At 46.4% G+C, this 15,231-nt stretch overlaps 1 protein-coding gene across 1 annotated transcript; it reads right to left on the bottom strand.

The window, feature by feature from the left end:
- Positions 1–13,338: 13,338 nt before the first annotated feature.
- On the bottom strand, positions 13,339–14,872 carry LOC145058577 (arogenate dehydratase 1-like). Its single transcript, XM_079006464.1, has one exon. The coding sequence runs from the start codon at positions 14,743–14,745 to the stop codon at positions 13,435–13,437; it is 1,311 nt and encodes a 436-aa protein (XP_078862590.1). The 5' UTR covers positions 14,746–14,872; the 3' UTR covers positions 13,339–13,434.
- Positions 14,873–15,231: the final 359 nt, after the last annotated feature.

The raw sequence follows: 15,231 nt of genomic DNA, 5'->3' as shown, positions 1-15,231 counted from the left end.
GACCCAGAAAACTCCTGAGCTTAAATAAGGATCTCGGCACCTCCCATCTCATAACTGCCTCAATCTTGTCTAGGTCGACCAATATCCCAATCTGATTAACGAGATGCCCCAGGAACTGGACCTCTCGTAACCAGAAATCGCACTTAGAGAATTTGGCATAAAGCCTCTCAGACCACTGTAACAGCCCGAAATTTCAGGTATTTTTATAATATTGTTTTTGGGTTGTTTTAGGAGGGGACTTGGCGAGTTGGAGCCAGACTCGCCGAGTAGGACCGCAGACTGGGTCGCGGGTTCGCGACTGGACTCGACGAGTCCATTATGGACTCGGCGAGTCTGCGCTGTTCAGGGGAAACCCTAGCCGTTTGGTTTTGGAATGTATATAATGCACTTATAGGCCGTCTTTGTCCGTCTTTAGTCGACTGAGAAGAACCCTAAACGGCTGTGGGCATCTAGAGCAAGATTGAAGGATATTAGGGCCTTGAAGAAATTGTTGTGCAAGGAGGAGAAGAGTTTTGGCTAAAGGAACAGCAAGGGATTCGAGTTCTGCGGTTTGGGGACACAGAGAGTGCGTTATTCAGGTAATATTTCGGATCTTTTCTATTATGTTGATGTGTGCATGGATTTAGGGTTTATGGAACCCATTTGGTGATTAGATGGATTAGTACCTTGTTACCCAAACGACTATAACCCTGTATTAGGACCTTTAGAGGTCCAGAAGGTCCCATGCTTGTGTATTTCGGGACAATACTTATCTCAGGAAGCAGTTTGATCGACTGCATGGCATGGACTCGCCGAGTCCGACGAGCAGACTCGGCGAGTAGCTTGGAGATTGACTGGAACTCGTCGAGCTGTTCTTCAGACTCGGCGAGTGGAGTCGGGGTGGCCCCGCGATTCTTCCGCGAGGATCTCGTCGAGCCAAGAGGGATACTCGACGAGTAGAAAGGGAACATCAGGGAAAGTTGGGGAGGACGTCTAGACTCGCCGAGTCGCCTTTGCACTCGCCGAGTCCGGTCAAGTTGACCGTTGACCAGGGTTGACCTACATGTAATTTCTTAGGGTCAGTTGTCTTGAAAGATAAAAGTATTAATAAGGGATATATGATATTGTAGGGAGTCTGTAGCTCGGCAGATCGAGTGCGAGTGATTTCAGGAGTCGCTAGTTTTCATTACTCGCGAGGTGAGTCTTCTCACTATACTGTACCCGGAAGGGTTTGACTGTGCGACCGGAAGGTCGGATATGATTTGTGTTATACGTGCTATAAATGGTAAGGTATTTGCTATGCGTGCTATGTATGTTTATGGGCCGGAAGGCAATATGTTATGGGCCGGAAGGCAATATGTTATGGGCCGGAAGGCATTATGTTATGGGCCGGAAGGCAATATGTTATGGGCCGGAAGGCGATTATCTCAAGGCCTGGAAAGGCGTATATGCGTAAGTAGTATATTGGGGAACTCACTAAGCATTTATGCTTACAGTTGTCATGTATGTGTTTCAGGTACTAGCGAGGACCGTGGGAAGGCGCCGGCATGACGCGTACACACTGTTGATGTTTTGAGATCTTGGGGATTTTATGATTGTATTTTGATATGAAATTTGGAATAATTATATTGGTTGAAATAATTCACTTTATTTTAAATAAAAATTTTGTTTGGAAATTTGCGTTGTTACAATTGGTATCAGAGCCTTGGTTTGAGGGATTTGGGTGTACCTTCGGGTGTAACTGAACTCAAACCGAGGATTTGAGGAAAATCGTTTAAAAAGAAAATAATAAAGGCATAAACTTTTATAAATGGTAAAGTGGTAAACAAGAAAGAAGCAGTGTGTACGATCAGCCAGCGCCCGAACGGTAAAGATCCCCAGAATACCTTACAATGTTATGTTATGCAATGAATTATGAATTGTTATGCATGCTAGAAGACTAGGTATTCATGATAGGACTAGAGTGGCCTGATTTGTGATGCCTTAGTCTAGGGAGTTTGCCGATATGAGATATTTGGTAGCGTACAGGTAGATAGTGCATATCAAAGTAGAGTACTCACTATTCGGGGTTTGGGGAGGAAGATTTGGGACTAATACTGATACGGTGTGGTCGGTAGTATTGGGCCCGTACTACCGAAGACACCGGGTCGGTGGGAGACCCAAGTAAGAATCCCTGGATATCGGAGACTGAGTAGGGTTGCGTATCAAGTGCAATTGTACTTGATGGAGTCTCTGATAATTTTATGTTGTATTTCAGAGACATTATGGTTACCACACGCCACGGGGCGAGTTCGAGCGGTGTGAGCGACGAGGATATTCGTCAGATGATACAGGAGGAGGTAGCTGCAGCGATCCGGGCTGAGATCCCGGAGATGTTTGGGTCTATTAAGACCACTCTGATGGAGACGTTCGAAGAGCGGTACGCCGCACTGACTGAGACTGCAGCCGCTGCCGCTACCGCAGCCGTGGCCGCTGCCAGGCCGCAAGGGGGCAATTCGTTGCTATTCCGGGAATTCAGCAACACGAAACCCCCTGAGTTCGATGGGACGCATGATCCGATTGCTGCGATGAGGTGGATCGCCGACATTGAAGGGTGCTTCTACACTTGCTCATGCCTGGAGCACCTGAGGGTACGGTTCGCTTTGAACCAGCTCCGTCTGGGAGCGAAGGATTGGTGGAAGTTCGTGACGGCGAACTTCACTTTGGCGGAGATTACAGCGGTGACATGGGAGAGGTTTACTGACATGTTCAGGGACGAGTAAGTTCCCCCAGTGGAGAGGGAACGATTGATTCAGGAGTTCTTGACTCTTAAGCAGGGTACCGATTCCGTTGCGGTGGTCACACGGAAGTTTCACGAGAGGGCGATGTTCTGCCCCGAGCTGGTGTCTACAGAGCAGTCACGGATGAGCCGGTATTTAGGCGTTTTGAGGAGGGATATCCGGGAGTTTGTGTCAAACTCCACCTATCGTACTTTCACTGAGCTTCAGGCGAATGCCAGGAAGCGCGAGATCGAGTTGGAGACCCAGGCCAGGGAGGAGGCCGAGTCTCGGCAGGTGGACCGGCGGCCGGCTCAGCCTCAGCCGGCAGCCAAGCGGATCAAGTCCGCTGAATCGAGGATGGGAGGTTAGAAGGGCCGCACTTGCGGGAAGTGCGGCAAAAGTCATGAGGGGGCGTGCCGAGCTGGTGGTTGCTACAAGTGTGGCAAGGAAGGACACATTGCCAGGGATTGTCCTAAGGGGTTTATGGTTTGTTTTCATTGCAACCAGACAGGCCATCGGAAGGCCGAGTGCCCGCAGCTTCGTTAGGGATCTACACCTACTACCAGAACTACTGAGACTCGACCGGCGAAGGTCGAGGCCCCGAGGGCTCGCGGGAGAGCCTTTCAGCTGACTGCGGAAGAGGTCCGCGCTGCGCCCGATGTTGTGGCAGGTATGCTGTAATTCACGTATTTATTTAAAGTCGAGATGTTATGCTTATGTTAATATATGTGTAGGTACTTTTCTTGTGAACTCTATGCCTGCTCTAGTGTTATTTGATTCGGGTGCGAGTAGGTCCTTTGTATCTTTAGCTTTTAGTCAGCATATCAGTATTAGTCGTGAGCCGTTAAGTCGGCCTCTGAGCGTTTCTATAGCGGCCGAGAGGGTGGTTTGTGCCACGGAGGTTCTTCGGGGATGCGTACTAGAAATTTTCGGGGTTGAGTTTCCGATTGACCTAGTTCCTATTGCGATGGGTGATGTCTGTGTCATCGTGGGCATGGATTGGTTGAGTCGATTCAGCACTGTCATCGACTGTGAGCGCCAGCTGGTGACTATACGAGACCCTAGTGGGGGAGTTCTTACGGTGTACGGCGAGGGTACCCGTTCAGGATCAGCTTTTTGTTCGGCCGCTAGGGCGAGGCAATGTCTACAGCAGGGATGTAAGGGTTTTTTGGCGTATGTGATGGATACGCGGGAGGCTTCCGAGAGATCGAGGTCAGTGGAGGAGGTTCCAGTGGTGCGCGAATTTCCAGACGTTTTTCCCGAGGACTTGCCGGGAGTACCTCCTACGAGGCAAGTAGAGTTTGGTATCGATCTGATTCCGGGGGCTGCGCCTATTGCGAAGGTGCCTTATCGTCTCGCACCTCCAGAGATGCAAGAGTTGTCCTCGCAACTCCAGGAGTTGCTGGGGAAGGGATTTATTCGGCCGAGCAGCTCGCCGTGGGGAGCACCGATTCTATTCGTCAAGAAGAAGGATGGTTCACACCGGATGTGCATTGACTATCGGGAGTTGAACAAGGTGACGGTCAAGAACCGCTATCCGTTACCGAGGATCGATGATTTATTCGATCAGTTGCAAGGGGCATCTTGGTTTTCCAAGATCGATCTGAGATCAGGGTACCATCAGGTAAGAGTACGGGATAAGGACGTCCAGAAGACAGCATTTAGGACGCGGTATGGGCATTACGAGTTCGTGGTGATGCCTTTCGGGCTCACCAATTCCCCGGCAGTGTTCATGGACCTCATGAACAGGGTATGCAGGCCGATGCTGGATCGGTCTGTGATTGTATTTATCGACGACATCCTGGTGTATTTGCGATCTAGAGAGCAGCATGAGGGACATTTGAGGGAGGTCCTTGGGGTACTGAGGTCGGAGAAGCTATATGCAAAATTCTCTAAATGTGACTTCTGGTTGCGGGAGGTCCAATTTGTTGGACATGTTGTTAATCAGGCAGGGATATTGGTCGATCCGGCCAAGGTCGAGGCAGTGATGAGTTGGGAGGTACCGAAGTCACCTTCCGAGATCAGGAGTTTCCTTGGGTTGGCGGGGTACTATCGGAGGTTTATTAGGGACTTCTCCAAGATCGCAGTACCGCTCACCAGATTGACCCGGAAGGGTGTTGCATTCTCATGGGGACCCGAGCAACAGACTTCTTTCGAGACACTTCGCCAGAGATTGTGCGAAGCCCCGGTATTAGCTCTCCCGGAAGGGATGGAAGATTTTGTCGTATATTGCGACGCATCGATTTCAGGACTGGGTGCAGTGTTGATGCAGAGAGGTCATGTGATAGCTTATGCATCGAGGCAGCTAAAGCCTCACGAGGCGAGATATCCCACGCATGACTTAGAGTTGGGGGCAGTAGTGTTCGCTCTTAAGATTTGGCGTCACTACCTGTATGGGGTTCGATGTACGATATACACGGACCATAAGAGTTTGAAGTATTTGATGGATCAACCCAACCTAAATATGCGTCAGAGGAGATGGTTGGATGTGGTCAAGGATTATGACTGCGAAATCCTATACCACCCGGGCAAGGCTAATGTGGTAGCCGATGCATTGAGCCGCAGGGCGGAGAGCACGTCATTGCGAGATGTATGTCTGAGACTGACGGTGATGACTCCGGTATTGGATGCTATTCGTGGGGCAAAAGCCGAGGCTGTGAGATCCGAGATGCAGAAGAAAGAGCGGGTCGTTGGGTTAATTTCAGAGTTCGTTAAGGATGGACGAGGACTTCTGACGTTTTAGGGTCGGATTTGGGTACCATTCGTGGGCGGTACGCGTGCTACTTTGATGGAGGAGGCTCACAGATCGAAATTCTCGATCCATCCCGGTGCTACAAAGATGTATTTGGACTTGAGGAAGGAATACTGGTGGCCTTGTATGAAGAGAGACGTCGCCTGGTTCGTTGAGAGATGTTTGACCTGCCGTAGGGTTAAGGCTGAGCACCAGAGACCGCATGGTAAGTTGCAGCCTTTGGAGATTCCTGAGTGGAAGTGGGAACAGATTACTATGGATTTCATCACCAAATTGCCGAGAACTGCCAGAGGAGTCGATGCGATTTGGGTGATTGTGGATAGATTGACGAAGAGTGCACACTTCCTTGCCATCAGCGAGAGTTCATCAGCGGAGAAGTTGGCGGAGTTATATGTGAGGGAGGTGGTATCTCGGCATGGAGTGCCGATCTCGATTGTTTCGGACCGCGATGTACGCTTCACTTCCAGGTTCTGGAAGAAATTCCATGAGGATCTGGGTACTAAACTGCATTTTAGTACCGCATACCATCCCCAGACAGACGGTCAGAGCGAGCGGATGATTCAGACACTGGAGGACATGCTTCGAGCGTGTGTGTTAGACTTCGGGGGTAGCTGGGATGCGCATTTACCTTTGGCAGAGTTTTCCTACAACAACAGCCATCATTCGAGCATTGGTATGCCACCTTTTGAGTTGTTGTATGGTAGGAGGTGTCGGACCCCCATTTACTGGGGAGAGGTGGGACAGAGAGTGATGGGCAGTACGGAGATCGTACTCCAGACGACAGAGCAGATTCAGCAGGTTAGACATAGGTTATTGACCGCCCAGAGCCGACAGAAGAGTTATGCGGACAGACGCCGGTCCGAGCTTGAATTTCAGGTTGGCGACTTCGTTCTCTTGAAGGTTTCTCCTTGGAAAGGAGTGATCCGGTTCAGGAAGAGGGGCAAGTTGGGGCCCCGGTTCATAGGTCCATTTCGTGTGATTGCAAGGGTAGGCCGGGTAGCTTATCGGTTGGAGTTGCCAACAGAGTTGGGACAGATCCACAATACCTTTCACGTATCGCAGTTGAGGAAATGTATAGCCGATGAATCGGCAGTGGTTCCACTAGAGGATATTCAGGTGGATGCAAGCCTGAATTATGCCGAGAGACCAGTAGCTATCAGGGATCGGAAGATCAAGGTTCTGAGGAACAAGGAGGTACCTCTGGTGTTGGTTCAGTGGCAACACCGGAAAGGATCGGAGATGACTTGGGAGCCGGAGCGTGAGATGCGGGAGCAACATCCGGAGTTATTTGCAAAGTGAGACTTCGAGGGCGAAGTCTAGTCCTAGTGGGGGAGAGTTGTAACAGCCCGGAATTTCAGGTATTTTTATAATATTGTTTTTGGGGTGTTTTAGGAGGGGACTCGGCGAGTTGGAGCCAGGCTCGCCGAGTAGGACCGCAGACTGGGTCGCGGGTTCGCGACTGGACTCGACGAGTCCATTATGGACTCGGCGAGTCTGCGCTGTTCAGGGGAAACCCTAGCCGTTTGGTTTTGGAATGTATATAATGCACTTATAGGCCGTCTTTGTCCGTCTTTAGTCGACTGAGAAGAACCCTAAACGGCTGTGGGCATCTAGAGCAAGATTGAAGGATATTAGGGCCTTGAAGAAATTGTTGTGCAAGGAGGAGAAGAGTTTTGGCTAAAGGAACAGCAAGGGATTCGAGTTCTGCGGTTTGGGGACACAGAGAGTGCGTTATTCAGGTAATATTTCGGATCTTTTCTATTATGTTGATGTGTGCATGGATTTAGGGTTTATGGAACCCATTTGGTGATTAGATGGATTAGTACCTTGTTACCCAAACGACTATAACCCTGTATTAGGACCTTTAGAGGTCCAGAAGGTCCCATGCTTGTGTATTTCGGGACAATACTTATCTCAGGAAGCAGTTTGATCGACTGCATGGCATGGACTCGCCGAGTCCGACGAGCAGACTCGGCGAGTAGCTTGGAGATTGACTGGAACTCGTCGAGCTGTTCTTCAGACTCGGCGAGTGGAGTCGGGGTGGCCCCGCGATTCTTCCGCGAGGATCTCGTCGAGCCAAGAGGGATACTCGACGAGTAGAAAGGGAACATCAGGGAAAGTTGGGGAGGACGTCTAGACTCGCCGAGTCGCCTTTGCACTCGCCGAGTCCGGTCAAGTTGACCGTTGACCAGGGTTGACCTACATGTAATTTCTTAGGGTCAGTTGTCTTGAAAGATAAAAGTATTAATAAGGGATATATGATATTGTAGGGAGTCTGTAGCTCGGCGGATCAAGTGCGAGTGATTTCAGGAGTCGCTAGTTTTCATTACTCGCGAGGTGAGTCTTCTCACTATACTGTACCCGGAAGGGTTTGACTGTGCGACCGGAAGGTCGGATATGATTTGTGTTATACGTGCTATAAATGGTAAGGTATTTGCTATGCGTGCTATGTATGTTTATGGGCCGGAAGGCAATATGTTATGGGCCGGAAGGCAATATGTTATGGGCCGGAAGGCAATATGTTATGGGCCGGAAGGCAATTATCTCAAGGCCTGGAAAGGCGTATATGCGTAAGTAGTATACTGGGGAACTCACTAAGCATTTATGCTTACAGTTGTCATGTATGTGTTTCAGGTACTAGCGAGGACCGTGGGAAGGCGCCGGCATGACGCGTACACACTGTTGATGTTTTGAGATCTTGGGGATTTTATGATTGTATTTTGATATGAAATTTGGAATAATTATATTGGTTGAAATAATTCACTTTATTTTAAATAAAAATTTTGTTTGGAAATTTGCGTTGTTACAACCACAATACCCCAAGAATCTCTCACAGATGCTCATCGTGCTGCTCTCTGGAACTCGAGTACACCAGAATATCGTCGATGAACACAATCATCGATCGATCCAACGTGGGCCTTCACGCCTGGTTCATGAGATCCATGAATGTCGTCGGTGTGTTGGTGAGCCTGAAAGGCATCACCACAAACTCGTAATGCCCATAACGAGTTCTGAAGGCCGTCTTCTGTATATCCTCCTCGCAAACTCTCATCTGATGATATCCAGATCTCAAATCAATCTTGGAAAACCAAGATGCTCCCTGCAACTGATCAAATAAATTGTTGATCATCGGCAACGAATAATGGTTCTTGACCGTCAGCTTCTTCAACTCCCGGTAATCAATGCACATCCGGTGGGAACCATCCTTCTTCTTCACAAAAAGGATAGGTGCTCCCCACGGCAAGCTACTCGGTGTTATGAAGCCCTTTTCCAACAACTCTTGGAGCTGTGAGGATAACTCCTGCATCTCTGGTGGCGCAAGGCGATAAGGTGCCTTGGAAATAGGCGGCGCACCCATAGCCATATCAATCCGGAACCCCACCTGACTCGCGGGAGGCATACCTGGAAACTCCTCGGGAAAAACATCCAGGAACTCTCACACTATCGGAACCTCGGATATAGAACTCGACCTCTCTGTAGCAACCCGCGTATCCATCACATACACCGAGAAGCCCATACATCCTTGTCGTAGACTCTGTCTCGCTCTAGTAGTAGAGTAGAAAGTTGATCCAGATCTGGTACCCTCGCCATACACCATAAGCACTCCCCCACTAGGGTCTCATATGGTCACCATCTGATGCTCACAGTCGATCATAGCTCCAAACTAACTCAATCAGTCCATGCCTACTATGACATAGACATCACCCATCGCGATAGGTACCAGGTCTATCAGGAACTCAACACCAAAAATATCTAGCACACGTCCTTGGAATACATCAGTAGCAAAAACCGCATGCTCGTTGGCTATAGAAACCCTTAGAGGTCGACTCAACGCCTCACGTCGGATACTGATGTGGTGAATAAAAGCTAAAGACACGAAGGATCGACTCGCACCTGATTCAAATAACACCAAAGCAGGTACAAAACTCACAACAAAAGTACATAAATACAACACAAAATAAGCACAACAAATTTCAAAATAAAATAAATAATGAAATACATACCAGCCACGACATCTGGTGTTGCACGGACCACCTCCGTTGTCAGCTGAAAAGCTCTCCCACGAGCCCTCGGAGCCTCGACCTTCACCGACAACTATCAGTAGCACGCAAAGCAGCAAGAGTGGAACCCTGGGCTGATCCCTAAACAAACTGAGGGCACTCGGCCTTCCGATGGCCGTTCTGGTTGCAGTGAAAGCAAACTGCAAACCCCTTGGGGAAATCCTTCGTCATGTTCCCCTCTTTGCCACATTTTTAGCAAATCCTCACCCGACAAGATCCCTCGTGACTCTTACCGCACTTGCCACAAGTGCGGCCCTTCTGGCCCCCAGCTCTCACACCAGTGGGCTTTACCTGCTTCGTCGCCGGCTGCGACTGTACCGGTCTCCGATCTCTCCCCTGGGACTCCCCCTCCTCCCTAACCTGTAACTCTAGCTCAATCTCCCTCCTTTGGGCATTGGTCCGCAACTCGGCCAATGTCCGGTAAGACGAGTTCGCCACGAACTCTTGTATATCCCTCCTCAAAATACTCAGATAACGACTCACATGTGCTTGCTCAGTAGACACGTGTTCAGGGCAAAACATCGCCCTCTCATGGAACATCCTCGAAATCTCAGTCACAGTTTCTGTCTTCTGCTTGAGAGACAAAAACTCATGGGAAAACCGTTCCCTCTCCCTCTGGGGAACATACTCTTCTCGAAACAACTGTGTGAACCTGTCCCACGTCACTACAACATGGTCTGCAGGAGTAAAATTGGCTATCACAAACTTCCACCACTCCTTCACTCCCAAGCGAAGCTGGTTCAGCTCAAATCGAACTCTCAAGTGCTATGGGCATGAAAACGTATAAAATCATCCCTCAATATTAGAAATCCATCTCATGGCAGCAATCGGATCCCGTGTCCCATCAAACCCTGGTGGCTTCGTGTTGCTGAACTCTCAGAACAACAAGGAGACACCTCCATGTGGCCTAGCAGCAGCAGCCTCAGTAATAGCAGCATAGCGCTCATCAAATATCTCAATCAGATTGGTCTTAATAGACCCAAACATCTCCGATATCGCCTCTCGAATAGTTGCGGCTACCTCCTCATGAATGATCTGGCGGATCTCCTCGTCACTAGCACTATTTCCCTCGGGGTTGTGGCGAGTACCCACCTTGATGTCTCTGAAACACAACACAAAAATCATCAGAGACTCTCTCGAGCATACTCACACTCGATTTCCCGCCCCTGAATGCTCCTTAGTGCCCTAAGGATTCTTACTTGGGCTACATATAGATCCGGTGCTTTCAGTAGTGCGAGCCCAATACTACCTTCCACACCAACCTGTAGTCACCCCAAGTCCTCCTCCGAGGATTCCAATTCACAAGTACTCTATCTCTCACGAATATTAGGCTACTCTCTCAGTAGACTCCTCATATACTCATCTATATATCTCTCCTATATTAACCCTCGACTTAGAACTCTTTTTAAGGGATTCCTGCTAGATACTCCTACTCAGCACATGCTCAAGGTAACAACAGATAGCAACAATTCCTAGGCTAAGGCATCACAAATCAGGCAACTCTAGCCCTAAATATCTCATAACACAAACAAGTAAGGGTATTTTAAGAAATCACCATTCAGGTTCTAGTTGATTGTACACTGCTCCAACTCGTTTTTCTCTTAAAACTCTTACTCGTTTTAGAAAATTCTTTTCTTTTGAAATTTTTTCTCAAATCCCCAGTTTGAGTCCAGACACACCCGAAGGTATATCCGAATCCCTCAAACCAAGACTCTAATACTAACTTGTAACATCATAAATTTCCAAACAAAAATTTCATTTAAAAATCACATTAATTTCATTAACACAACCATAAAAACCCCCATATATCGAGTTATCAAAACAAATGTTCATAAATTGTTTAAAACACATTCCAAGATCGTCCAAAACATATCTCCAACACGTGTGTGTATAATAAAGCCGATGCTTTCTCATGATCCTGAGAAGTACCTGAAACACATAACACATAACACATAACACGGTAAGCACGAAGCTTAGTGAGTTCCCCAAAATACCACACATATCTCGTTAGCCTCTCATGGATATACTCAAAGACCCTCTGGTCAATGTGTCTCAGTGGGTCCCTCCGGTCCCACGACTCGGGTGGACCCTCTGGTCCTAACTCAGTAAGCTTAGCGAAAATCACAAAGACATAATGTAGGATATCACAATGCTTAATATAAGCACATAAGACCCTCCGGTCACACAAAGGTTACCACTCTAGGTAAGTATAGTGAGAAGACTCACCTCGTAAGCAAGAAAGCAAATAACCTCGTACATGAATCTCGAACTAGCCTCCGCCTAACACATAGGATAATTATCTCTAATAAACACTTAAAACATGACTCTAAATTATTTCCTCTTTCAAACTCTTGAAATGGGTAAAAGACCATTTTACCCTACCATGGTCCCCATAATCCCCGTCTTGACCAAAACCCTAAAGTCAACAAAAGTCAACACTCGAGTCAACAGTCCATGTTGACCCGACTCGCTGAGTGCATCTATATGACTCGTCGAGTCCCCTCGTTTCCTCTGAGATGTCGTGAAAATCCAACTTAACTTGTCCAGTTATCTCGTCAACTCGCTGAGTTACCCATATCCAGACTCACCGGGGAAAACCCTAGCCGACTCGTCGAGTCAGCTCAAAATACTCATAAATAAATGCATAACTATTATACATGGGAGTCGGCATGTTACATGTACTTAGGAAGTAAGGATTGTAGCTTTCGAAAACACTCGGGATTTATTGGTGTAAAGTAGGTAAACGTCAGGAGATCTCACCTACATCGTTGCCTCCTAAGCAAGACAGCAACTTTGTTGTTTTGACATAAATGTTCCATCGGGTTTGGCAAGTTTACAAGCTCTACCTAAGTCGCTTTATTTAATCAAAAATGATTTTTGGGGTTTACAATTCATACCCCTGAACTAATATTTCATATATTATTGTTGTTGTTAGTATTATTATTATTTTAAACCCTTTACATCTATACAATATACAATGTCTTTCATTTAATTATTTCATTTATCAAACATATAAAATTTAACCTTTAACTATATAATAATTCGATTATTTATTAACCATATTTCGAAATAAAGAAATAGGACGTTAAATGATGGATAATGTTTTTTTTTTTTTAATTTTTAATTTCCAAAGATTGAAGTAATTAAAGACAAAACAAATTAAATTGGGTAAATCCGTATTTTAAGATTTTTGAAAATTTATGAGTCAAAACTATGATAAAAATTCTATTTTGGACCAAAATTTTGGAACAAAAATTATAAATTTCAAACAAATAATAGAAAATCATTTTTGTAGTTTTGACCTTAGTATATTACAATTAATTTAATACAATCTTTCTAACTAGTATAACAAAGTCATGTCGATGTCGAATGATGTCAAAAATCCAAAATCACACATTCCACGTGATAATTAATCCATAACTCGTAATATTCTCATGTAAGATAGATAGATCACTAAACATAAATTCACTGTCTAGTTTACATAAAAACAAATCTCATCCAAATGTAACACATCTAAAATGTTACACGAAACTTCAAACTCAATAGGTACAAAAACAAAGGTGCATTTGTCAAATCAATTATATAGTGGTATAGCGGTTGGTGAAGGAGACATTTATTTGACCAACTTTAGTGACAAAACGCAACTTTCAAATTATATTTCATAGACTTAAAAGCACATAATTATTATTTATTGTTAAAAGACAAAAGTTTTGATTAAATTTATTATCCTAAATTATTACGCAAGGTTTTGGGTAACTTTGTATTCACATTGTTACAAGTAAAATAATGAACCATAAATTTGAAGGTTGTATTTATGAAATAAATATCAAAACCCTGAAATCACAAAAACAGAAAAATATACATAATGACGTCATAAATCCACTTAGTCATCCCTAGAAGGAGACCATGGGGTCATGTCCATGGGGTAACTACCCAACACCCTCAAGAAAGATGTGAATTCCTGAACCTCAGCAAGCGCGTTTTGAGCTCTTACGTCTGCCATTGAAGCTTCGAAATCAACATAAAACATGTATTCAAAATGCTTCGCTGTTCCGACGTTTGCATCGTCGACGAGTCTAATCGGCCGGTTCCTGTGAGGTCTGCTTTCGATTTTAGTCAAGCTAATGTTTCTGAAAGCGAAGGCTGATAAGACTTTGAAGAGGACTGATGTTCCTTTGTCGTGAGCGAAAACGATGCTTGTTTTGAATGGCCGATCGTTGCGAGGGATGATGGGTTCGCGTGCAAGCATCACGAATCGTGTGATGTTGCTTGAATCGTCTTGGATTCCGTCGGCGAGGATGTTGAGATTGTAGAGGTCGGCGGCGCGTGCTGATGCGATTGCTGCTGTGTCACGGAGGTTGTTTGCTGCGACGAATTCGGCGGCTCCGGCGGTGTCGTCGACGGCTTCGCGAGTTACGTTTAAGCCGAGTTTGGTGAGAGTTAACTCGCACTGAGCTAAAGCTTGTGGATGGCTGATAACACGGTTGATGTATTCTTTCCGGACACCTGGTAACGCTAGGAGACAGTGGTGGACCGGGAGTTGGACTTCACCGACTATGTGAAGACGGTGGCGGAGGAGGAGATCGTAATTCCGATGTATGCTACCACCGAGAGAGTTTTCAACAGGTAAAACAGCACGATCTGCAATCCAAAGCTCTACAGCTTGAAATGCGACCTCAAATTGGTCACAAGGAATAGCCTCACACTGTGGATAAGCCTTTCCCGCCGCCGCCTCACTATACGCGCCAGGAACACCTTGATAAGCAACGCGAATCTGCGCACCGTGCATCGGCGCCGGCGAAAGGTCGGTGATAGTTAACGGTTTAGGTAGATTATCAATAGGTACCAGATCTAGAGTCTTATGCCCGTTCACGACGGTGATGTTATCAGCACCGCCTGTCTTCTCGGTGTTCTGCTGCTGCGACACAACCTTACTCGCAAGGATAGCACACGAGCTCTGCCAATCGGTGCGGCTCTTACCAACTCCACCGGACGTAAAGTTGTTGGTAGACGGCACCGGCACCGGCACTGGAGCCGCCGCGGATACTGCTGGATTAGTCGTATTTGAAGCGGAATCAAAACGGCTTGCGGCGGATTGGATGGTGAAAGCGAGCCGGTGGGGGTTAGGTAGCGGCGACGGCGTCCGCATTATCGACTTGATACTAATTGTTGAAGATGGAGCTAACGACTGCATCTTTCTCCGGCGTTGTAGATTTCACGTTTTTTCGTTGTTTTTGTTCGGAAGTTTTCACCGGTGGTGAGGGGGTTATGAAGCTTGGTGGAAGATAACTGCCAAGCTGATGAAAGAAAGAGGAGATTGGGGTTTTTATATTGGGGAAAAGGAAACGAGTAGAGAAGACCTGAAAGGGTCAAGCTCATACCTACCCCCTCTATATTTTGCTATTTTTTTAACATTATGACGTCACCAATAGTCATTTTATTACTTTTAGAAATGCTTTAAAACCAAATAAATATTCAGAAAAATAATAAGAAAATCCGAGGATCAGTCAGTTTAAAATTAGAATACTATAGTTATATGAGAAAGTAAGAAATTTGCTAACAAGGTTTTTTTAGAAAAAATATTAAAGGAAAATTTCTTTTTTTAATCTGTGCATTAAAAGTTTGGTGGGGATTTGGGTTCATGAATGAATTTTGTTCAAAAAAGGTGGTGAAAGAAAAA

Source organism: Lactuca serriola, chromosome 6 (genome assembly GCF_051521515.1).
Source record: "Lactuca serriola cultivar US96UC23 chromosome 6, Lser_US96UC23_V15, whole genome shotgun sequence".
Classification (NCBI taxonomy): domain Eukaryota; kingdom Viridiplantae; phylum Streptophyta; class Magnoliopsida; order Asterales; family Asteraceae; genus Lactuca; species Lactuca serriola.
Note: the sequence above shows the minus strand (reverse complement) of the source record. Positions and strands in the feature narration are given on the sequence as shown.

Coding starts and splice junctions, on each gene's coding strand:
- LOC145058577 (XM_079006464.1), bottom strand. CDS start 14,745: ATGCAGTCGTTAGCTCCATCTTCAACAATTAGTATCAAGTCGATAATG.